Source organism: Sinocyclocheilus anshuiensis, unplaced genomic scaffold (genome assembly GCF_001515605.1).
Source record: "Sinocyclocheilus anshuiensis isolate Anshui unplaced genomic scaffold, SAMN03320099.WGS_v1.1 scaffold58, whole genome shotgun sequence".
Lineage (NCBI taxonomy): Eukaryota > Metazoa > Chordata > Actinopteri > Cypriniformes > Cyprinidae > Sinocyclocheilus > Sinocyclocheilus anshuiensis.
The window spans coordinates 3,117,754-3,143,157 of NW_015547688.1; the positions used below are offsets into that span (position 1 = coordinate 3,117,754).

Below are 25,404 nucleotides of genomic sequence, written 5' to 3' on the forward strand. Positions count from 1 at the left end.
AGTGTGTGTGTGTGTGTGTGTGTGTGTGTGTGTGTGTGTGTTAAATGCCTGCGTACTGTAAACCTCTAAGTGTGATTGCCTCATAGGCTAAAAATGCTTCATGAGATTTTGGCTGACATGGCGGAGAGTCCACGAGTTGTTCAGTGTGCTCAGGTCGTTCCTGTGCTTCTGCATGTGTACTTCAACACTGTCACTCAGGTGAGAGTCACAAATGAAAGGTCAGGCCATTTAATAGCTCACACCAGCACAAAAAAATTAATGTACACTCACATTTGCCACATTTCACAAGGTCTGAATTGTGTCATCTCTTCCAGTGTTTTTATTGTGTTTTATAGAAAGCTGATGAGAAAATGATGAACCAGCTGTTGCTAGTGCTGCTGGAGAGAAGCAGTCTGCTCTACAACATCAAGACATTTAATGTTGAAGTCCAAAAGTGAGGCACTCTTTATTTAAATATTCTTTATTGACAAAAACTCACTCATTTGTGCAAATGTAATTCATGGGGTTATTATTCAGTAATTCCATTAATCAGATGTACATTTCAGACATCTTTTAACATTCTGCATGTGTAAATGATTTTTACTGTGATTACTTATGATTATAGGGTGTTCAGCACCCACCTGCAGGCCCTGTGCAAACTCCACCCACCACTGATTGTGGATCAGTCCAGGGAGATCCTGGAATTCGCAAGCTCCCCTGCCAACATTTACAGTAAAGAAGACTTCTACACACATGTGGTGAGCAGCGGACGTGAACTGTGATTGTAAGCATCATCATGCTGTAGGGTGACTGTATTGAACGTTTATACGCAGGTGTGGGTCATTGGCGAGTATCTCTCAGTGTCCTATGACCCTCGCTGCACGGTGGAACTGATCACATCTTTTTTTGAGAGTTTGGAGGCGGTGCTGTTTGAGATCACGCAGGTGCGACAGTCAGCCAGTCCTCCGAGCTTCTCCCCCCGCCTCATCACTGTGCTCATGACCACCCTGGCCAAACTGGCCACACGCAGTCAGGATCTAATTCCCAGGTAGACCAACCTTCTCCAACACGATAGCTCCTTCATTACAAATTATATTATATATTGTTTACATAACCCTTGCAGAACATGCAAGATGTTAATGTTTAAGATGTTTAATCATTTACTGTCTTGAATAAGCAGTTTCTCATCACAGTTCAGTACAGCAGGGGAGAGAAACTATCAAAAACATAAAATTGCTTCTTTTTTTTAATTACACAGTGATTGAACGTTACTGAACAAATTGTGGCTCTGTCTTTAAATACATTCAGTTATAAAGGGAGCTCTATTACTTTCACATTACTACGCACTTCCATTCATTTTTAGATATAATAGTCAACACTCAATTATGGTTGCAAACGTACATAGCGTATACGGAGGTTTTATTATTATTATTCAGTGTTGGGGAGTAACTAATTACATGTAACAGAATTACGTAATTTAAAGGGGTCATATGATGTTGCTAAAAAAGAACATTATTTTGTGTATTTGGTGTAATGAAATGTGTTTGTTGTTTAAGGTTCAAAAAACACATTATTTTCCACATACTGTACATTATTGTTTCTCCTCTATGCCCCGCCTTTCTGAAACACATCGATTTTTACAAAGCTCATCGTTCTGAAAAGTGAGGTGTGCTGTGATTGGCCAGCTATCCAGTGCATTGTGATTGGCCGAATACCTCAAGCGTGTGACAGAAATGTTACGCCCCTTACCATACTGTGATGCCATGTCCCGGCCGGAGCGACGAGACATTGTAGTCTACTCTCCCAGGATCAGGAAACAGTCCTCCATAAAATGCGCTGGACACATCTGAATATTTGGGTTGTGGGGGCGTGTTTAAACGAGGCGTTTTAGGAGGGCGTGGACCCGTGTTAACTTTTATAAAGAATATCTCTTTGGGTTTGAGTCTTTAGTCTTTACAACTTTACAGATCTTATCTATTCACAAACAGCTTATAACACTCCAAAGAGAAAGGAAAACTTGAAATCGCATCATATGACCCCTTTAATTACAAAATAAATGTAACTGTAATCTGTTACAGTTACTGAGAAACAAAAAATGTGTAATTGAATTAGTTACTTATGAAAATGTTAAAAATGATAAAGGGGGTTACATCTGAATATTTTCACACACATATAGATTTGATTGATTTCTTTCCCAAATTGCATTGACTGCTCTAAAATATATGATGAATTAGTTACTTATGAAAATGTTAAAAATGATAAAGGGGGTTACATCTGAATATTTTCACACACATATAGATTTGATTGATCTCTTTCCTAAATTGCATTGACTGCTCTAAAATATGAGACACTGATGTTTCAGGAGTGTAGTACACAGAATAGGACACATGCTTAATTAAATAACTGTTTTATTTCCTATTTAGGTTTATTTATATGCTTTATTTTTTAAGATTAACAGTTTTTTTCCGAGGCAGTGTTAGATGACAGTGTTTCCTGTCGTAGCTATACAAAGATTTGATTTCAAAAACAGTATCATAGCTATTAAACTATATCTTATGATTTTAATTCAAGTGATGAAGGATTCTGAAAGTCTGACAGTAATCAGTGGTGAGTGCTACTGTAAGGATTATCCTGCCGGGTTTAAATGTTTCAAAATGATTAACAGTTGAAAACATTCATTAAAAATGTAGAAAAGTAATCAAATGTAGTCGGCTACATTACTTTAATGAAGTAATTGAAATAATTACACTACTTATTACATTTTAAATAAGGTAACTTGTAATCTGTAACCTATTACATTTCCAACACTGTTATTATTGTTTTATTTTTGCCATTTCAATTAAAGTCTACATACGTGGCCAATGTGGTCTCAGACTTATGGACCTTTCTATATTTGTAATGTCCATATTAGCCAGATATTGTAAGCAAACAAAAAAAAACATCAGGACGTATTTTTCCCAATTCAAACTTTTTTTTATTTAATAAATGATTATCAGCCATAACATCTAGTAAATCCTGTATCAACTAATAGTTCTATATCTCCCTCATTCCATTTCGTTCTATTTCTCTCAGAGTGTCGCTTTGCCTGTCTAAGATGCGGACGTTTGCCCGTAGTGCTCCTGTAATGACGTGCTACAGCGAGGAGGACACTGAGGAGATCATCACACGAGCCCATGAACTTATTAACTTGCTCAAGTTACCAAATGTGGCTCAGTTTGTTCTGGCCCCTTCAGCCGGAGGCGACGGCCCCCGCTGGCACCGAGACACCAACGCCTCACTTCCTCAGGGCATGAGAGCAGTCAGCGGGCTCCTCCATAGACATTCCAGCTCTCTGCCCACGTAAGCCTGTTCCAGGAAACTGTTTTCGAAATATCTGTGCAGAATACCAAGTGAGAGTTTCTGAAGGACACAAAGGGTGTCACTGGAGCAAAACACAGGCAAGCACTGCACTTCATCATGATTTTCACTTCTGCTCGTCAGTCACAAACATATCAAAACAAATGGCAAGACACAAGGGGATTATGATTTGTTCCTTGATTTATTGAAATGTTTGTTAGAGACACATTTCTATAAATTAAACATTCTATGTTTATTGTCAGGTTGCATTTATTACTGCCACTTATGATTAGTGTCAAAACTGTTAAAAGACAGTTTAGATTGAGTTGTTGTCCTTCTGATTAAAAGTCTATGAAACTAATGGTACAAAAGAATTCACCATAGAAATTAAATGTGACACAATACAAATGCTGTCATATAAATGCAACATTATGACAAAATGAGTAAAAACCTGTTATACATTCAAAGTCACAGTGCTTAGAAACATACTCTTTCATATCTGAGCTTCCTGGCTAAATTTGTCAATAGCTAAAACAGACGTTTAAGTTGCAAGAATTTCATCAAGGTTTATATTTTCATTAGACCTTGAGAAGTCTTATTGGGTTTTACTAATTCATCAAGGCTAGTTTCCATGTGCATGGCTTGTTCCCAATAACAAATAAAATGGCTCTGTGGGAGCTCCGCTGACTTGAATTGGTGCTCAAGAAACATTATTATGATCAATATTGACAATATTGACAGTTGTGCTGTTTAATCTTTTTGTGAAAACTGATACTACCAGTCGAAAGTTTGGAGTTAGATAAACTATATACATATAAATATATATATATATATATATATATAACAAAAATGGCAACATTTGCTCAAATCAATTTTAATATTGACCCCTATGCTTATTATTAGTTAACTGTACCGAGCCCCGTACATGACATGCGGAAGATATCGTGTCCATGAATTAAGAACTGCTGAAAATTCAGATGTGCCATCACAGGAATAAAATTGTAATAATACTTCATAATAATACAGATTTGACTGCATAAGAGACTTCTTTCGAAAACATAAAGTAATTATTCCAAACATTTGACCGGTAGTGTAAATCATGTCATCCCCTCTAGCTTTCCACCTAAACATTATCACAACCCCATAGAAATGATCCATCATGATCCATTATGCAACAATTAAAAAGTCATTTCTAACATTTTTGTACATATACATTACTACAAGATCACAGTAGTATAGAAATTATACCTGGAAATAATTATTCTGCTCAATGCCAATAAATGTCAATAAATTACTTTCATAAGCACAGTCTGATTATGGGAGTTCATATCAAGGCAGTAGATAGCTCAGTTAAAGGATGTGGAATGTTATTCATGTCTTCTGTATGATACACATTTTGCCTGTAAACACTGACAGGTGAAACAGTACATTATGTCAACAGGTTAAGACTATATCTGCAAAAATAGACTGGCCAGAAGGTGCTGAGTTATCAGGACAGAAATCCTTCTATATAAAAATACATTTTAGACCAACAGTACTAAAACATGCCCGTCTATGATTAATATAGAGGGATGCAAAGGCAGCTCAGGATCAAATACATTGTCTTTTATAGCTCAACAAACCCTGTATGTGTGAACACACTTGAGATCTTCTTCATCTGTCACCTGGATATTTTGATTTGGCCGGTCCCCGTTGCATACAAGTACCTCCAGATGGCGTAATAGTGTATGCCTGCCCCCACTGCCACAAAGACGTGCCAGATGGCATGAGCGAATGGGATGAGGCCATCACTCTTGAAGAAGACAATTCCCAGGCAGTAGAAGACTCCACCCACTGACAGCTCTAATATGCCCTCTCTGTTAGGCTGAAATAATACGTTCTATTTAAACAGGTCGTTCTCCCACAGATGAAATACACAGGGGACACTGTACAAAAAGCGTGCCATTTGTTTCTCTTGTATGCATGTGTAAAAAATAACTTAAACAATGAATAGCTAATGCCAACTTTTGCTATGCCAATACAGACATTATTTTAAAGATTAAAATCCAGTAACATTGTTTAAGTTTTTTCCTTGAATCATGAGGATGCCTTTTTTATTTGTCTCCATCCATTACCATCTTTATTTCATTTTACAAATATGCACATATTCTGATCCAAATGTATGATGGATATGATAAATAGATAGGTATGTATATGTATGTGTGTGTGTGTGTGTGTGTGTGTGTGTATGTATATATATATATATAACGGGTATATAACAGGGTTGACAGTACATTATTTTTTGTTACAAGCCTTGTGCTTCTACAAGGTGCTTCTTACACAATACTTTTCAATAATCATTTGTTTAATACTGTATATATAATCATGGTAACAGGGTTGACATTTTAATATCCCCCATTATTCCTACTGTTACGTACATATATCCCCATACATGTTACAGTGTTGGGGAAAGTTACTTTTAAAAGTAATGCATTACAATATTGCGTTACTCCCTAAAAAAGTAACTAATTACTCCGATATTTTCTTGTAAATTAAAAAAGTAATGCGTTACTTTACTAGTTACTTGAAAAAAGTAATCTGATTACTTAACTCGCATTACTTGTAATGAGTTACCCCCAACACTGCATGTATATAATAACCATTTTCCCCTTTTAAAGTAACTATTCCATTAACCACAAAACTATTATTACTTAATTATGCTTTCAAGAAGTAAACTCTTCATGGTCCAGCAAATGTCTCATCTTTTTATCACTTCATCATGTTTTATGTTTGTCAGTAGGGGATGATATTGGAAATGTCAACCCTGTTACCATGATTTCATTTACAGTAGTAAACAAGGGATAATTAAAAATAATTAAATTCTCTTTCTAAGAAGCACCCTGTAGAAGCACAAGGCTTGTTCAGAAATAACGTAATGTCAACTGTTACTTTTCTGAGGGCATAAATATATCCCAACCTATATATTAAAATGCATTCATTTAGCTTAAGATGACACGGTCATGTAATTCGTTAATGTTTTAACACGCTGTTGGTCTGATAGGATGTTTTAAATCTCCCTAAAATTCATTGGGAAAGGCACCTGATTGATTGAATGACTCGATAACTCAATGACTTGGTCTCACGAAGACATTAATGAAATTGCAAAGTATACTTCATGTTAACAACACTAACGGAAATTTTGTAAAATATAAATAAGCTGCTTAAGGCATCTCAAAAGCCTTCATTACTGTATTTATGAACACATGTATAGGTGTCAGTCACACATACCACTGACAGAAGAACAACTGCAGGAACAGCTCCCATGGCAGTGTAGCACAGTAAGTCTAGTATCTTGTTCCTGAAACATAACACAGCCATTTTAAACATATTCTGATGCTGGCTTGGTAATATTCACTTGCATTATTTGATGCATTCATAATGCAATTGCTTGGCAAAATAACAAGGACAGACAGCATTTTTACACAATTTTGGACATTAACAACCACATCAGCATCTGCGAGTGATTATTATCCTCTACGATGTCCTCAACAAAGTGGGCACCTACTTCTCATGAAAGAAGAAGACATAGGCAGAGCCAGCGCAAGCCATGATCCACACCAACCAGCGCATGTGCACAGCCCAGGGTCCTAGTTCCCTCAGGTTCAGCCTGCACACAACAAACACAGAGACACCTGTGTCAGTAACACACTCAACCCTGTGAAGCTGTAAAACGCTGATGGTGCTGTTACTAGAGGACACACACATCACATGCTCACCAGGGTGCATAAGATGCAGCTATAAAGAAATATATCACCATCCTGTCGCACATGTGGAATCGCTGCTCCACCTTCCTGTTACAGCAAGAGAATGTTTCAAAATAAAAATCAGTCTCTTTTTCCTATTGTCTACTGTTTGTGCTCAAACCTTTGTACTGTCTAGTATCTTTCTGAGCTACACTACTGTTTAAAAGTTTGAGGTTCTTTGTATTTGAAAGAAGTCTCATGCTCACCAGGCTGCATTTATCTAATCAAAAATACAGTATAAACAGTAATTCTGAGTAGACTTTAGTTTGAAATAACTGTTATTTTTGTAATATAAAAATGTAATTTATTCCTGTGATGATCCTTCAGAAATCATTGTAATATGCTATTGGTAATATATTCAGGTGACAAGCATGTCGCAACCCTTTTATACAGATTTGAGGCGTGTTTTTGCTTAATGAAACTCTTTTTGTTCTGTTCCCATATGTGTAATTTGGAATGGGCAGGGTCATGACTGATGAAACGGACATCTGTGAGCATGAACTGACAGGCCCATGTGATACCATCTGTCAATATGAATTCATGTGTAACTGCTTAGGTGTCCTGCTCTGATGAAGATCCAAAGTTCATTCATAATGTTTCCACTAAATCTGCATTTGCAGCTGACACTTCCTCCTAGCACAGAATATGCAAAAATGTAGCATGAAACCGCCTCTTTAACCTCTTTATCTGGGAAGAGTCATCAAAAGCTATGACATTAAATAATCAGACATCTCTATGCCTGCAGATGACATATGACTACTCTTTGTTTTCTGTAAATTCAGGGCTTGACAGTCAACATGTCGGGTGGAAATACTTCATTTCAGAAGGCGTCTGTCAGAAAAAATGCAAAGCAATTGCATAAATGCAATATTCTTCTTTTTGCAGCTGAAATATTTTTAAATATTATGGAAGACAGGAAACATGCCCAATTAACTGAGTTAATCTGTTTGTTTCACATCTTGAAGCACTTTATAATGAGTGTGTGCTTAGTCATTCTTGAATCCCCTAAGGCAGAAACGTGTTAAACATACTGCATACGCTCTTTTTAAATGGCATCCACTTTAGTTGACAGAAAACGCTTTTTTTTGTTCAATATCAAGATTTTAGGTTACAATGTATATGAATGTATGGGAAGGTGTAAATCTTAGGCGCTGCTGAGGATCTTTCCTTTTTGTTTTAAAATAAAATAGAACTTTATTTAAAGAAAACGTAACTTTTTTTTAATTCTCACCTGAGATGGCTTTTCTTCCAGGACACCGTATGGAACATGGTGGACATGATGAACATAAAGCAGTGTTGGAGTCAAGACCAGCTCATTTGGGTTTGAGTCAAGAATGACACCAGAAGAGGGTTGAGTTCAAATCAGAAACAAGTCCACATGCTCCTGAGTCTATCACATGACCAGGAAGTGAAAATGTGGTCTTAGATTCAATATTTTAGAAATCAATATTTTCATGGTCTTGGTCTTGTTGTGGACTCACAAGGAGCATGTGGACTAAGACCAAGATCATGACAATATGGTCTTGGACTCAGCCCTGAGCACCAAGACCATAAAATATTGTCGTAGATTCAAAGACCAAGACTGTGAAAATAAGGTCTTGGACTCAAGGGCAAGTCAAAACCAATTCTTCATGTTCTTGGTCTTGTTGTAGACTCTGGAGCATGTGGACTAAGACAATGAGCAAGACTATGAAAATATAGTCTTAGACTCGGACTTGGATATTGGACAATGGACAGGACCCTATTTTCATGGTTTTGGTTTTGCCGTGGACTCGGGAGCATGTGGACTAAGACCAAAACCAAGACCATGAAAATGTGAGCCTTTAAAATATGGTCTTGCACTCAATTTATGATCAATAAGTCAATATGTTTAGGGTCTTAGTCTTGTTGTGGACTCAGTAACATGTAGTCTAATACCAAGACTGTGAAAATATGGTCTTCAGCTCAAACTCGAGGACCAAGACCAAGGCCATATTTTCATGTTAAGTCTTAACTCGGACTCAACCCTCAGCTGGCCTCGACTGCAACACTATGATATAGTACTTAAATACAAAATGAACTAAAATGTGACCCTGGAGCACAAAACCAGTCTTAAGTCGCTGGGGTATATTTGTAGCAACAGACAAAAATACATTGTATGGGTCAAAATTATTGATTTTTTTTTATGCCAAAAATCATTAGGACATTAAGTAAAGATCATGTTCCATGAAGATATTTTGTAAATTTTCTACCGTAAATATATCAAAACTTAATTTTTGATTAGCAATATGCATAGCTAAGAACTTCGTTTGGACAACTTTAAAGGCAATTTTCTCAATATTTAGATTTTTTTGCACCCTCAGATTCCAGATTTTCAAAGTTGTATCTCAGCCAAATATTGTCCTATCCTAACAAACAATACATCAATGGAAAGCACACTTATTCAGCTTTCAGATGAAGTATAAATCGCAATTTCGAAACATTTAACCTTAAGACTGGTTTTGTGGTCCAGGGTGACAAATGGCCAGCCCTGGTCCTACATTATGTATGTACAGTTTGCTATTTGGATTACTGTAATTACATTGGAAAAATGACAAATTCTAATATTTGTAGCCTGACCGACCCTCCTTCCATCTGTCATTATTTGTGTCTGATCAAATCTTCTTAACATATCCCACAAGCCCTACTGATTTTCTGCAGAAGCCTATTTATTTATTTTTTTTAAATGTAATAACCAAAACCAGCAATTCTAGGCATTTACAGCATTTTGACATAAGCATATTATCAAAAAATAATTTTCAAGACTTTAATTTGTAGACATCAGAAAAGTAGATGCACAGTATTCTTGAGCATTTACTCCACAGCCAAACGACAATGCACTGGTGCAAAGAGGATTTGGTGTGTGTGGTCAATGTCTCATGCTGAAGCTCGTGAACTGGCCGTGCCAGATGTGCGGCTCTGAGAGGCGGGGATTAGAGAGCAGGATGTTATTCAAACAACATCACGAAGCAAGGCCATATCCAACATGCTCAGAAAAAAACACACAAACATGAACTAAGATCAGAAGCAAGGGTAAAAAAAAAAAAACTACAGTATGAAAAAGACTTGATGACTGTGACCTAATGGTATTCTTGAATGATTTTGTCCCTGTATATCCATGAAATATTTTTGTTTGTTGAGCAGTATTACATCACACAATCTCTGTGTTCTTTTTGTGATTTTGTTGATCCTTCTGTGTCACAGGACAATGGCATCAAAGCCTCCCCTCTTGACAACACCCTCTCCTTCGCAAAACCAGAGGTCTGTATGCTAAATGTTGAGCAACGCGTCTAGTTTGTGATCTCATGAAGCACTTTATTTTCAGTGAGGTTTCTCCAACATTGTTTTGACCTGCTCTGAGCTCAGTGTGAGATGAGAAGTAGATTTTTCTACTTACTCCATGAGTGGCACAGTTGGCTGCATGCTCATACTCAGTTGGCTGGTATCTCTTGCTAGATGGGACTCGGTTGTTCATAAACCTAAAAAAAATATATATTTTGGTGAATTTTAAATACTTAAATTTTGACTGAAGTTAGAGCCTCGGCCAAATCTTTTCCCTTCATTTAATATACATTAATTTGAAGCAATGTATATGGACTGTCATCCTATTAAAATTTTATGAACTTTTTAAAGGTATATAGACTGGATTTATACATCCAGACAGAGTTCTATGAAAAAAAATCTATGCTCATGTACATTAACATTCAAAAGTTTGGGGTTGGTAATATTTTTTGATGTTTTTGAAAGACGTCTCTTTTATGCACACTGCATTTATTTAAAAATACAGTAAAATCAGTAATATTATGAAGTATTATTACAATTTGTGACCCTGGAGCACAAAACCAGTCTTAAATCGCTGGGGTATATTTGTAGCAATAGCCAAAAATACATTGTATGGGACAAAATTATCTATTTTTCTCAGATTCCAGATTTTCAAATAGTTGTATCTCGGCCAAATATTGTCCTGTCCTAACAAACCATACACCAAAGAATCAGCTTTCAGATTATGTATAAATCTCAATTTCGAAAAATTGACCCTTATGACTGGTTTTGTGGTCCAGGGTCACATTTAACATAACTGTTTTCTATTTGAATGTATTTTAAAATGTAATTTATTCCTGTGATGCAAAGCTGAATTATCAGCATCATTACTCCAGTCTTCAGTGTCACGTAATTCTTCAGAAATCATTCTGATATGATGATTTGCTGCTCAAGAAACATTTCTTATAATAATCAATATTAAAAACAGTTGTGCTGCTTAGTATTTTTTGTGAAAACAGTGATATATTTTTTCAAGATTCTTTGATGAAGAGAAAGTTCAAAAGAACAGCATTTATCTTACATAGAAATCTTTTATAACATTACAAATGTCTTTACTGTCACTTTAATGTGCCAATTTAATGCGTCTTTGGTGAATAGAAATATCATTTACCTTTAAAAATACTTAAAACCTTACTGACCCCAAACTTCATTTCTCACACATCTCATTTGACGGCACAGAAACAGTAGGACAGTGTTACAGGTTAAAGTCCTTTTCATTTCAGAGGTTAATTCAGACTATATGAAACACATTAAGAATCAAGAGCACATAATGTTCAGGTTCAAGAGCATTAGGTAACCCTCTTTGAGGCTCCTCGAGGATTTAATATGCATTCAGATCACATTTTTAGAATTTTCTTGGATTGCACGGTTGCCTAGCATCTGTAGCGATGAAGCTAATCCTGTTCGAAATGAGGACTTTTATGCCACTTACATTGAGCAGCTGATGTATTGAGCGATGATGTCATAGTCTCCATGCCGACCTGAGGCTTGGGATTTCCTTTTTTATTTCCCCCCAAACACTCTTTATCTGTGTGATTTAATTAATGTGCATGAGGACACAGGGAAGTGGGCTAGACTGCTAACCAGAATAAATGAGCGAGCTCTGGAAACCATCTTACTTTGCTTCTCCATTATATATCTTGATTATAGCGTATTTCTAGCAGTAAACAGATTAATTGTGTTCATTTGTCATCATCTTGTCAAAGATAAATCTGCCACTGAAACATACAGGCTGACTTAAAGGACTGCCATGTCTTTTTTGTTATGAAACGCTTTCATAACATTTTTATTTTTTTTAATGTAAATATTTGCTGTAGGGTGTTTTTTTATTAAGCAATTCGTATTCTTTAAAAAAAAAGAAGTGTGATCCAGGTGTGATAGGAACTGCATTCACAGTCACACATTCAGTTATTATGCCCGAATGCACCAGAGCTGCTAGTTCATGCAGAATGTGCCTTTAAGCAACATAGTTATTGGGTATATTTAGTGTCACTTGTCATATCACAATATTTTTGACTATATTCAGGGAAATATTTACTCAGAGCACTACAGGGCATCATGTTCATTATTATGGATTAGTTCAGTAAATGAATGTTTGGCAACTGGTGTGTCTCTGCTTGGCCTTTATAAAAGGAATTGCTTTTATATGATGCCATCTGGGGCTAAACTGGGAAAATCAATGTAAGTTTGACTATTAGATATAGGGAACACTTCTAAATAGAAAAAAATACTTCATGCTCCATATAATCAATACATACCAATCAATCAAGTTCATTTCAATGATTCACAGACAACGCAGAAATTCTAAGATTCCTAACTGGAAATAAAAAGAAAGAAACAAAAACAAAGACATGTTTAGGTGTGAAATTAATAAGCAGTATTTCAAATTCTCAGACTTTTGTGATCCAACACATCTGTGCTGATGTGCCTGTGTGAGAATATGATAATGCCACACTTGTGAGGATAAGGGACTGTGAGACTCGTCAGTGGCCCTTCGCTAGAGAAAACATTCAGAGATTTGGATGCTTACACTTCACAGAGCCTCTACTACAGCAACATGATACACAGTGCTGGTCTTGGGTTTCAGCCAAAAATGATTCAGCTAAGATGTCTACTCATGCATAATGTGGCCCTACATACTAGTCATGGCATCAAACATTGCATTCCAACATTTTAAGGCCAAACTCAAGTTCTTCTTTTTCCAAACCACACAGTAAGTGCATTTTGCTGCATAATGCTCTTTCATATCGCAATATCAAATAGCTGAAAACCAATGTTTAAAAAAAATAGATGTTTACACATTTACATGCAAGTAATCAAATGGAAGTCATGATAAAGTTGCTTAGGCTATGCCATCTTTTGGTAAAACCTTGTTCATTATCCTTTCATATGCTCCAGCTTCATGAAGGCCGGTTCTTCTGAGCACAGACAATTAACTAAGTGATTTATTGGTGAGTGTGCTAACCGCATATGACAGAGGCCCTAATATCCCGTCCAAAAACCAAATATGCACTCAGATGACCACAATGCAAGTCTCTTATAACAAGGAGGATCCAAACCAAAGAGTCACAATGGACAAAAATACACTCATTGTACTATCCTTTATGAGAGGAGACTGAAGGGCACCCTGTGTCTGACCTTTCTGGGAAGATTCTGGAGATCAAATGAAAGTTATCAGGTGCTGACAGGCTGAGTTTATGACTCACCTGAGAGTTATCCAGGGTTAAGAGGAAACACTGCATCTAGGTACGATAACACAGTTTGACTAAATTCATCAGTTTAATGCCAGTTTAGCCAATGTAGCCAATAGTTCACCCAAAAATGAAAAGAAATGTATCTTTTAACTTTTAAACTATAAATCATTGCTTTAATCTATATAAAATTAAACATTTAAAAAAAACGATACCATGTTCCATAATAATGCTTCCTCCAGTGAAAAAGCCCACATCATGTTGTCCTCTCACATCAAAATCCACCAACATATTTGTTTAGAACAGTTTTGGACTGTTTTCTTTTGTAAACGGTGATTGATCTGTGCATATTTCTCTCCTGATTTTTCACCTTTTCAGAGGAGTATTTTAGTAGCAAGCTACAGTATAAAGTTAAAACTTCTTTATGGATTTGTTTTTTACAAACATGCAGATTTTCACAAGATGTGAAGTGGTGGACTGGATTTGTGTGGATTATTGTGATGTTTTTATCAACTGTTTGGCCTCATTCTGACGGCACCCATTCACTGCAGAGGATCCATTGGTGAGCAAATTATGTAATTCCAATGTAAATTTCTCCAAATCTGTTCCAATGAAGAAACAAGCTCACTTACATCTTGGATGGCCTCATGTGAGTAATTTCTCAGCAAATGTAACTACGTTTCATTATGCAAAGCAAGTCTTTAAGTTGTGGGAGCATAAATAAAATAAAATGGTTAGTTATTGTGTGTTTTATGCATTTATTAAGCATTGAGATGCTCTATAAAATGCTCACATTAATTAAAAGAGGGAACAAAAACAGCATTTGCACGTAATCCCACCTACTCAACATCCTCTGGGGCAAAGATCTCAAAAGGCAAACACAAAGCCTGCTTATGTTTGCCAGGTATGTGACCTGACATTGACAAAATTATAAAAATCACGCTTTTTATGGGAATGATGAGAGTTTAATTCTAAGAAGTTCAGTAATTTCACCAAGACAATATGATTAAAGTGAATAATCATTTTCTTTTGGGAATAAATTTATATGATCAGTTTACATTATTGTAAAATAAATATGCATCTATAGGCATTATAATACATGTATACACTATCTAAAATTAAAGAGATGTTTTAGCACTACACAAGCAATATGCTTAATGTCAGACTTGTTGTTTAAAACAAATATTACAATCCATTTCTATTCATTGTGCATGTGTGTCTGCGTGATGGTCTGCAGGAAATCCTCACCAAAAGCAAGTTGAAGCAGTGCAGAAATCAAATGAAAGTAGAAGTTGACAGAACCTCAAGATTTTTTCCCCCACGAATTAACACAATGGCTTCTTCAAACATGTTTGAACTAATGCTTGTCTACCTCCGGCTCGCGCTGTTTTATTTTGTTTAATAGTATTGTATTCTTATTAACAACCCTCTTAGGCCTACTCCTTACAAAAATGCTTTTCTGTTTTCAAAAAAAAAAAAGTGTAAAGGTCAACCACTTTTATAATATAAAGAAAACAATGCTATAAACGTTATATTTAGATAATTTACCTGCCGAGCTTCGTCCTCCTAAAATCCATACTGTACATATTTGTACATGTTCGCTGCGGAACTTGCTCCTGGGTAGACAGATTGACTACTCCTAGTAAAAGCGACGAGCAAACTCCGGATGTTTCAGTAGTGTGTCCAAAACTTGGAAGGAAGCAGCACTGCCTCAACAAGCACGTGAAGACTTGCGCTGCTCGGTACGCGGCGCACATGAGCAGAACTGCGAGAGAGTGACAGCGGGTTTTTGTAATAATCATAAAGCGACTGGCTCGCGACCCCTCTCTCTCTGTCAGGAATGCAGCTGCGCTCAATCCCCTCTCCGCCCCTTTGCTTTCTTCCAAGTGAACTTGGAAAAGGCTCGCGGCGAACGAACTGCATCATGTCTGTTTATTGCGCGTCATGTAGCGGATATTTGCTTTAGAAATGTTTGTTTAGAAAGACGTAAACAAACTAACCTCTCTGAGATCTGTTACATGCACGCTATTTTGTGTAGCCCTCATTTTCTTCCTACAAAAAAACAAAAACAAAACCCAGGTATGTAGCCCCATATGAAGAGTTGCAAAATCCTCAAAAGTGCCGTTTGAAATTTTCTTCTAAAATGAGCATTTTTTTTAATCAGGCTCCTATGTTTATGTTGAGTTATTTCACTCAAGTGAAATTACTGAACCTATACATAAGAGCCTGAGAAAAATACTCATTTTAGAAGAAAATTTCAAACGGCACTTTGAGGATTTTGCATCTGAACTCTTCATATATAGCCTACACATCTGAAGATGTTAAAATATATCCTTTTTAACAAAAATTTATTTATTTATTTTTTTTTGCTCTCTTATAAAACTGTTCATTATTTATATGACTGAAAGCCACAATTACAATGGTCAGGTATCACATCTAAACATTTCTGTCCTGGTCACAGCACATTTTCTATGTGACCCAAAGGGGTTTGTACTGACAGTGAACTAGTTAACGCTAGAATTGTGACTTCTCATAGACAAAGCTCACGAAACCCTCTGCTGGTTAAATAAGTTTACAACATTTCAATCTGCGTGACTGCGTCTCATCCATCGTGATTGCAGAGATGGCTTGCATACTTTATCTGGTATAGTGGTTCTCAACCAGGGGGCCTCAAAAAGACTTAAAATATTTTTAATTAAGGGAAAACAAGCTTTAAAATAAGCTAAAACAACTAAAAATCATGCTATTTATTGATTAGTACGTTTCTGAAATGGAACAGTTTTGAACCTTTAGACAAAATATGAAAAAATAAATAAAAAAGAAATGATTGCATATCTTACATAGATATTTACGTTGTTTTTTCATATTTGATATCAGGCTTTTATGGCCTACATTGTTATCATGAAAATACAGAGGTCATACCTGAGGAGGAAAAACATTAATTTTATTTAGAGGTCCAAACTGAGCAAAAATATGCAATTTGGTGCAGATGTTGTCATTTATATGGCCAAAAGTAAGGTTAAATTGTAATAGCTTATAATAATGTAAATCAATTAAATTGTATAGGCCTAAAGGTAGCATTAAGCAGACTACTTATGTAAAATGCATATACATTTCAATTGTCACACAAAAAATGTCTCAGTAAGATTTAAATGCTTAGTTTTATTATCAAAACTCTGTGGTTTTTATTACGGGGACAAAATTGTGCAATACTATGACTGAGAGATACCGATTTCCTCAAAAGTTATCATATTTGATACTGACATTTTAACATGTTTTTTTTTTTTTTTTAATGATGTGTGGATAATCAAGTAGACTAAATCTAAGTTGCATCAGACCAGTAATGAATTAATAAGTAATATTAATAAAAATCTATAGAAATATTCTTACATTTAGGCTACTTTGTTAAAGATTTCACAGCAACGCATACTAAAAGGCCTTTTTTTATTTATTTTTTTATTATTATTTTTTTAAGTGAACTATCAATCAGAGGGCAGAATATAAGTAGAAAACTGTGCACAAGAGGTTTTTCAGCAAAGTTTTATTCATGTGGACGGCGTTGTAGTAGACAGCCTTAGAGTCAAAAATGTTGAGAACCTCTATAAAGGCTAGTCTCTTATATATTCTCAATGAAGAGGCCTCACTGGGAAGCCTCTAAAATTAATTGTGATTTATTGTGTAAACGTTTTGCAAATCATTTGAAAGCATTTCCACTTTAGTGAGAAATAGAGCACCTTTCCCTTTAATTAGAATGCGTGCAGCAGCCAGTGCGCATGCGCACGAAAAGGTGCAACAGTGGCTAGAGAAAAACAACAACATTCATTGGAACGAGGGTGGAATTTATGGCAGTGCGAGACGACACCAGATTTCACTGATCTAACCCACATCTGAGCCCTTTTCACTTCGGCTTAATCTGTAAATGGTGTCGAGCCCATGAACCTGGCCAGTCAGAGCGGAGAGGCCGGCTGCAGCCAGCTGCTCTTCGCCAACTTTAATCAGGATAACACGTAAGAAAAGAACCACGCTACTGCTGGCCTAACAGCCCATCTACACGACAACAGCACAATGCTGTCAGTATACTCAGCGAATAATTTGCACTGCAGTCGTGCGAAGCATCGTTCGTTATAATGGGAGCGCTTTCGTTGTGTCGTGTCTCATTTCTCGAGTGCTAGTGATACGATGATAAAGCGTGTTAACCAGCTAAAACAGTCACTGTTGTTTGCTTTCTGGCTTTTAGTTTGCTCTCTCTTAAGACAATTGCCCACGATGTGTTAATGCAGCTTTGTTTTAATAAATCAGCACCCAGTTTTTTTCCTGTAAAGTAACGTTAACGCCAGACAAATTGACTCACGAGACTTGTAGCACTAGCGCCCATGCTAACGAGAAAATTACATAGGCTATTTGCTCTTCTGCGAAGCTTCATGTCGGCCTAATTGTGTGAAATCTTAAATACGGGATGTAAATTAACATTTGATTGTATATAAAATGTATCTGTGTGTTTAACGAAGTAATTCTGAAAGACAGCAATAGTAGCTTAAACTGTTAGCAACGCCAGAGTAACCTATGACTTAAAACTGAGCTCTCATTTTGTGTTTTTTGGCTGTCTGATTTAAAGTTAGCTGCCTGAAAGATATACAATTTGATACAAAAAAAAAAAAACGTTTGTTTGTCTTTCCGAATCTAGTAACCAACGAACCAGCTGTCAAGTTAGCCAAAGCTTATTATTTAGACTCCACTGGTGTTTGTGCCAGTGTAACCGCTGGCTCACCTCACTGACAATACCGCCAGTGTTTTTATAACTAATAACAGCTGCTACATTTCACCACTATAGAAAGTAAACTACTTTAAAATAGTTTACGGTCTCGTGACTTTTGTATATTGAAGTTCAGGAATGTCACATTACACCACGAGGATTGCCAAATAGCCCTTTAACACATTTCACCATCAGGTCAACAACCTGTTTTAGTCATTAAGCAAACCGGTAGACCATAAAGAGTTGTGCTTTAATCACTTACTGTAGCGTTTCATTATTGTTACCTCTTTGCTTTCCAGATCCCTAGCTGTTGGTACCAAGTCCGGGTACAAGTTTTTCTCCTTGTCATCAGTGGACAAATTGGAACAAATCTATGAATGTAGTAAGTACTTTTTGTAGTAATTTAATGTCAGCCTTTCATAAGCTTGTGTAGTTATGCAAATCATATCTAGTATGGCTGCTTTTACCTCTGGCATGATACCAGTTGATCGAAGGGGCTGATAATGTTTTTATGCTCTCTCTGGAGGTCAGAGATAATCAGGGGTGTACAAACAGTTTGAAAAATGTGAGAGACCTTGAAAATTATTAAAACTAATAGTTCCGTTCTGTTCCTGGATGCTGATTGGTAACATTCCAATGGAACATTCCAGCTGTGCTAAAATAGTATCTATAGAGGCCAGCTAGTAAGCTTAATTTAGATGTCAGTAAACAATTATATCTTATAGTGTAAGGATGGCTCTACAATTTACTTAATAAAATAACATTTTAAATAAAAATGTATCCTTATTATATTTCCATTAGGGCTGCACGATAAATCGCATGCGATATTTAATGCGCATCTTATCAGTAAAGCCGGTTCTGTAATCAGCGGTAAATCTCCATCACCCGCGTGCTTTCACATTGAGCAATAGTCTAACTCTAATATAAATTAAAATTCTAAAAAAATATATATTTTAAATTCATATTGAATGATTTGTTATTGAAGCACATACAGTTCTTGAATATTATTTCATCACAAAGTGAATTGTGGTTAATTAAATTAAATAAATCAAATCAATACTCCCAGTTTCTGTAAATAAAAATAGTTGAAAAAATAAAAAACAAGCAGCTTAATTAAACTATATTGGCTTCTATTATCGGGGAAGACTTTGAATAATAAATGGGGAGCCGTTGAGTTAAAAAGGCTGAGAACCACTACTGTAGTCCATTATAAATGTTTGCATGAGTGTAGTACATAAGACATGTTTTATATTCTCATGTATTTGTGCTCAGCTGACACAGAAGATGTGTGCATCGTGGAGAGATTGTTCTCCAGCAGCCTTGTCGCTATTGTCAGCCTTAAGGCACCTAGGAAGCTGAAAGTCTGTCACTTCAAGAAAGGGACTGAGATATGCAACTACAGCTACTCAAACACTATACTGGCTGTAAAACTAAACAGACAGGTGAGTCAGCAAGCATCCATTTCCTGCGACGCATGTTTACAATATTGTGTTTTATTACAAGTGATGAGACCGTATGAGAATGTTGCAATCTTGCTTTATTTCCACAGAGATTGATAGTGTGTTTAGAGGAGTCACTCTATATCCACAACATTAGGGATATGAAAGTACTACATATCATTCGAGAGACCCCTCCGAATCCTTCCGGTAGGTACCACTGCATGCCATCAGTGCATCATTGTTAGTGTGATGTTTTTTTTCAAAACTTTAATGGTGAAGTACATGTAGCAGCTTCTTCTTTCAGAAAGATCTAGTGCTCTCCATTATTGTAATAATGGTTTTATAATGGGAGTCAGCACTCAAGTACATGCTGTAAGGCACAGCTGAAGGGCTTGCATGCACACTTTGTTCCTCTCAACGTTCCTAATCTTTGACTAAGTTCAGAATAAAGCCTGTTTTCCTGTCTGTTATTGTTTAATCTTCAAATAGTAAGGAGGCCGGATGTAGACATTTCAAAATAACCAGGGATTTGTTATTTTTGCTATGTCCCTGTAGACCACTGGTTCTCAAACGAGAGCCTCAGCAAACCTCCAAGGAGGATACACGGTGGCTTACAAGTACCTAAATTTTAAGGCACCTAGGAAGCTGAAAGTCTGTCACTTCAAGAAAGGGACTGAGATATGCAACTACAGCTACTCAAACACTATACTGGCTGTAAAACTAAACAGACAGGTGAGTCAGCAAGCATCCATTTCCTGCGACGCATGTTTACAATATTGTGTTTTATTACAAGTGATGAGACCGTATGAGAATGTTGCAATCTTGCTTTATTTCCACAGAGATTGATAGTGTGTTTAGAGGAGTCACTCTATATCCACAACATTAGGGATATGAAAGTACTACATACCATTCGAGAGACCCCTCCGAATCCTTCCGGTAGGTACCACTGCATGCCATCAGTGCATCATTGTTAGTGTGATGTTTTTTTTCAAAACTTTAATGGTGAAGTACATGTAGCAGCTTCTTCTTTCAGAAAGATCTAGTGCTCTATTTATGTTTGGGAAACTGAAAGCATAGGTTTGCAAATGATGTGGCGACTCGTTACTAATGGCCTTGCTGTTATTAGTATTAGCCAGACAGATGTTTTATTCGTGATTATTTAAACTTTTATAGGACTATGTGCCCTGTCAATCAGTAATGACAACTGTTACTTGGCCTATCCGGGAAGTGCAACAATTGGAGAGGTACAAGTTTTTGACACGGTCAATCTGGTAAGTACTGTTCAGTTTCAACGTTTGCCATAATTATGGTTTTAAGGGATTGTGTTAAACAGGGTTGGTCAGTATGTCTGTATGTGTGATATTCCTCCCCAGAGGGCAGCTAACATGATACCTGCCCATGATAGTCCGCTAGCAGCACTGGCGTTTGATGCAGGCGGCACTAAATTGGCCACAGCATCTGAGAAGGTAGAGCGCTGTGTGTGTGTGACACTCATTCAGACTATATAATACAGTGGCTACAGTTGTTTGGTTGATAATGAAAATGAATGGTAGCTCCAGTTTTTCAAATTTTTAATGATATTTTCTAACTATATGCACTGCCATTCAAATGTTTGGGGTTGATACTTTTTAATTTTTTTATGTTTATGAAAGGAATTTCTTATGCTCACCAAGGCTGCATTTATTTAATTTAAAAATAAAGTAAAAGCAGCAACATTGTGCAAAGTTATTAGAATTTAAAATATCTTTTTTTTTTATGTAATGTATTCCTGTGATGCAAAGCTGAATTTTCAGCATCATTACTCCAGTCTTCAGTGTCACATGATCCTTCAGAAATCATTCTAATATGCTGATTTGCTTCTCAAGACTTGCTTTTTTTGTTTATTTGATGAATAGAAAGTTCAGAAGAACAGCATTTATTTTGAAATAATCTGCAACATTATAAATATCTTGACTGTCACTTTTTAATGTGTCCTTGATTAATAAAAGTATTATTTTGTTTTGATTGGTAGTGTTTGCATATTGACCTTCAAGTTTTAAAGTGCTGAATAATAAATCAAGAGTTTTAGTTTCTTGTATCCTTCCTAAAAAGTTACATTTTTGAAACCCTCTTTTCTTGGTATTATTTAGGGCACTGTAATCCGAGTGTTCTCCATTCCAGAGGGCCAAAAGCTCTTTGAGTTCCGGAGGGGAGTAAAGAGGTAGTAAACTATATTACTGTATTGATACAAAACACCAAGAATTATAATAAGCACACAGAGTGACTTTGATTATCTCTCGACAGATGTGTGAGCATCTGTTCCCTTGCCTTCAGTATGGAGGGACTCTATCTGTCTGCCTCAAGCAACACGGAGACGGTTCATATTTTTAAGCTGGAGACCCAGAGAGAGAAGTCAGTGTAATGATGCCCACTGAAATAAGTGGTTTTCAGACCTTCTTCTCACATCTCAAATACAAAATCCTGTTTATTTTTATTGATTAAAACCTTGTTTGAGCAAGATAAAGCCTCCTTCTGATAACAGATCTGCAAGCTGCACTAAAAACATGAACATAGGCATAGCTTTCATTTTCATTTGTTATTTTGCAACCAACTCGTGTTTTTCCATCTTAGGCCTCAAGAGGAGCCCACTACTTGGACTGGATACTTTGGGAAAGTACTGATGGCCTCCACAACATATCTGCCTGCACACGTAACAGAGATGTTCTCTCAAGGAAGGGCATTTGCTACAGTCAGACTGCCCTTTTCAGGTCACAAGAACATCTGCGCTCTGGCCATGTGAGAAAACCATTCAATCTAGAGAGTGACTGTAGCTGCTATAGGATAGATGTGTCTGTGATTATCTTGCTTGTGATTGGTTTCTAGAATCCAGAAGATCCCACGCCTGCTGGTGGCTGCAGCAGATGGCTATCTTTACCTGTACAATCTGGACCCACAGGAGGGGGGAGAGTGCACACTAATGAAACAGCATAAGTGAGATCCAATGTTACCAAGCCAAAACAATCTATCAGACTACTAGTCTGTACACTATCGTAAAAGTTTGGGGTTGTAAAGGGGTTGTTTTTTGAAAGATTTCTGAAAACATCTCTTATGCTCATATAGGCTGTGTTTATTTGGTCAGATATACATAAAAACAGTATTATTGTGAAATATAATTACAATTTAAAATAACTGTTTTATATTTGAATATATTTTAAAACGCAATTCATTCCTGCGATGGCAAAGTAATTTATTCCTGTGAAATATCAAAGCGGGATGCTTCAGAAATCGGTCTAATGTGCTGATTTGGTTGGAAACATTTCTTATCAATATTGAAAAGTTAATTTTGTGGAAACGGTGATAATTTTTTTCAGGATTCTTTGAAAAATAGAAAGCTTAAAAGAAAAGCATTAATTTGAAATAGAAATCTTTTGTAACATAAATGTCTTTACTGCCACTTGGGATCAATTAAAATAAAAGCATTCATTTCTTTCAGAAAAATATCTTAGTGACCCCGAAATTCTGAACGGTAATGTGTGTATATACATAGAATATTTTTGTTGGTTATTGAGTATGCTGTACAATTTACTGTGAGCCTAAAACAGGACTAACAGTTTTGATGCGTTGTGCTGGGTAATCCCAGCCACACTGAAATCTCATTGGTCCTTAATCCCACTCCATAGATGAATGCTAAATGTCAAATATTTTCTGATTGGCTGTGATTTTCTTTTTCTTGTTCTCTTAGTTGGAACATTTAAAAAAAAAAATAGAGTAATGATGTTTAGTTTAAATTTAGGTTTTTGTTTGTTTGTGTGCAGTAAAAACTGCATTTCTAATTTAAGGATTGCATTAAACCGTTTGTATTGTATCATATTGTTTCTATCTAAAAAATTGTTTTAGATTGACACTGATTTAATTCCTCATGTAAATGTGTTTCGTCCTTTAGGTTAGATGGAAGTGCAGAGCCAGCGAATGAAATTCTTGAGCAAACAGCTCACGACCGGCCACTTGTGGCACAGACCTACAGTGCTGCTGTTGCCAAAGGTAAGAAGCATTCATTTTCACTCAAAGAATGAAAATGTTCAAATGGCCTTGAATGGTTTTCATTGGCTCAGGTTACACTGAGGATCAAGGGGCGGTAGGGGGTGCTGGAGTGGAGGATGACATGAACACCCTGCACCTGGACGAAGAGAACGAGCAGCCTCCGTTAATCCTGGAAACAGACTGAGCTGCTGCCAGTCACGCCTTGGGCGGAAGACGGAACTGACTGAGTGACATTGCAGAGGGGGGTTTCCTCCTCTGGTGCTGCTATGGACATGTGTGACCTGCTAGAGAAAGGGATTAAAAGAGAGATCATTTTAAAGCAAGCCTAGCTGTAGCCTTTTTCTGTCTGTTGTTGTGTATAGATGTTTCCCTTCCCCCACCCTTGTGGCTTTATAAAACCTGGTGAATTTTTCGTTGCTTTCCTTTTTTTTTAATGCCGTTATGTCCTTAATCAGACCAAAATATGAAATCCAAGCTGCAGGTGTCCCGTTTCTTAGCTTTGCATGTACATGTGCCAAGATTAGAAATTCTAGAAAACCTTTGCTTTCATGTGGATGGTTCTGATGTGTTTGCTGGCCATTTCTCCTCTTGAACTTTGACAAACACTTGTGTGTTTGTGCATTTGTGTCTTTTTTTTTTTATTGTGATTGAAAGCGAACTGGCTTGTGCCGCCTGCTACGTCACCACACAACTGTGCAGTGTCGGCGTTGTTGAAGTCCCTTACCAATCATCAACATCTGTGGCTGTGCGATGGCACCAAGATGTGAATATTGTCCTGTAATAATGTATATGATGTGTTAACATGACGGCCTAGTTACAATTACTGTTTGAACAGTGTTTTTAACAGGCTGAGGGTTGTTTTTAATCTTGAATTACTGCATCTGTACGCACACATGCTTTACAATACTCTCTTTTAATTAATCCCATGCCACATTATGGGTAAACGATCAAAACTTTCTTTTTGGCTTTGAATTACCCCTAGTATCTTCATATGGCCTGATTTCTTTGAATAATTTTTTATTATTTTAAGTTACATACACTTAAGTAACCTCAGTAGTGATTTGTCAATGTATCGATTTGAGAGGGAACTAGTCTGTGATGAACGTGGTTTCAAGAGGCAGTTAGTCATCAACTTGTTTCTAGGACATTTTGTTTTATTTGTAATGAAAGAATGAATGAAGTCATGCCCTGTCGCTTTGATTTATTCTCAATACCAGCAGCTGATGATTGCTCATGAGCCTCATTTTCGCTAGGTCCCTATTTTGGAGGCCTTGTCCTTTGCAAAGAGGAAAATCAGAATATATTTCACTAAAACATCAATCTTTAGTAAAAGGTTGCAGCATTTAGCTTACAAATGGGGTTTGTTCTCTCAGACATCCCTGTGGACTGCAGTCTGAACAAACAGGTCACATGGTCTGGCAGTTGAACCAGAACAGGTCAAATGTTTAGTGTGATATCCAGGGTTCTTTTGAAAAACGAGAGGACCAGGGTTTATGAATGTGATTACCAAATATTCACAAAACGCTATGTTAGCCAGTGTGTCCAAATAAGCACACAGAGCAAGC

General features: G+C 36.6%; 3 protein-coding genes across 4 annotated transcripts in view; 2 read left to right on the plus strand and 1 right to left on the minus strand.

Moving 5' to 3' along the window:
• LOC107703412 (AP-5 complex subunit zeta-1-like) overlaps nt 1–4,144 on the plus strand; it is a 12,724-nt gene extending 8,580 nt beyond the window's left edge. Inside the window, exons 13-17 of the mRNA XM_016506027.1 lie at nt 87–198; nt 336–433; nt 605–737; nt 813–1,027; nt 3,052–4,144. Of these exons, the coding sequence (XP_016361513.1) occupies nt 87–198; nt 336–433; nt 605–737; nt 813–1,027; nt 3,052–3,322 (829 nt within the window). The 3' untranslated portion in view covers nt 3,323–4,144. The remainder of the gene's footprint in view (nt 1–86; nt 199–335; nt 434–604; nt 738–812; nt 1,028–3,051) is intronic.
• Nucleotides 4,145–4,352: 208 nt separating this feature from the next.
• LOC107703321 (monocyte to macrophage differentiation factor 2-like) lies at nt 4,353–15,509 on the minus strand. Its single transcript, XM_016505909.1, has 7 exons — nt 15,176–15,509; nt 10,513–10,594; nt 8,329–8,381; nt 7,071–7,145; nt 6,860–6,961; nt 6,583–6,652; nt 4,353–5,179 (listed from the first exon to the last, which is right to left on the minus strand). Exons 1-7 carry the CDS (start codon nt 15,427–15,429, stop codon nt 4,976–4,978), a joined length of 840 nt encoding a protein of 279 aa, XP_016361395.1. The 5' UTR covers nt 15,430–15,509; the 3' UTR covers nt 4,353–4,975.
• A 1,889-nt stretch (nt 15,510–17,398) lies between these two features.
• wipi2 (WD repeat domain, phosphoinositide interacting 2) lies at nt 17,399–25,402 on the plus strand. 2 transcript variants are annotated; one of them, XM_016506028.1, is made up of 12 exons: nt 17,399–17,634; nt 18,680–18,762; nt 19,653–19,822; nt 19,930–20,026; nt 20,993–21,090; nt 21,193–21,285; nt 21,949–22,019; nt 22,103–22,216; nt 22,430–22,594; nt 22,682–22,789; nt 23,742–23,839; nt 23,911–25,402. In XM_016506028.1, the coding sequence occupies exons 1-12, from the start codon at nt 17,561–17,563 to the stop codon at nt 24,021–24,023; spliced, it is 1,284 nt and encodes a 427-aa protein (XP_016361514.1). In that variant the 5' UTR covers nt 17,399–17,560; the 3' UTR covers nt 24,024–25,402. The 2 variants fall into 2 exon arrangements, with proteins under 2 accessions (XP_016361514.1, XP_016361515.1); XM_016506029.1 differs by lacking the exon at nt 19,930–20,026 and adding an exon at nt 20,659–20,755 and having other exon boundaries at nt 17,400–17,634; nt 22,103–22,210.
• Nucleotides 25,403–25,404: the final 2 nt, after the last annotated feature.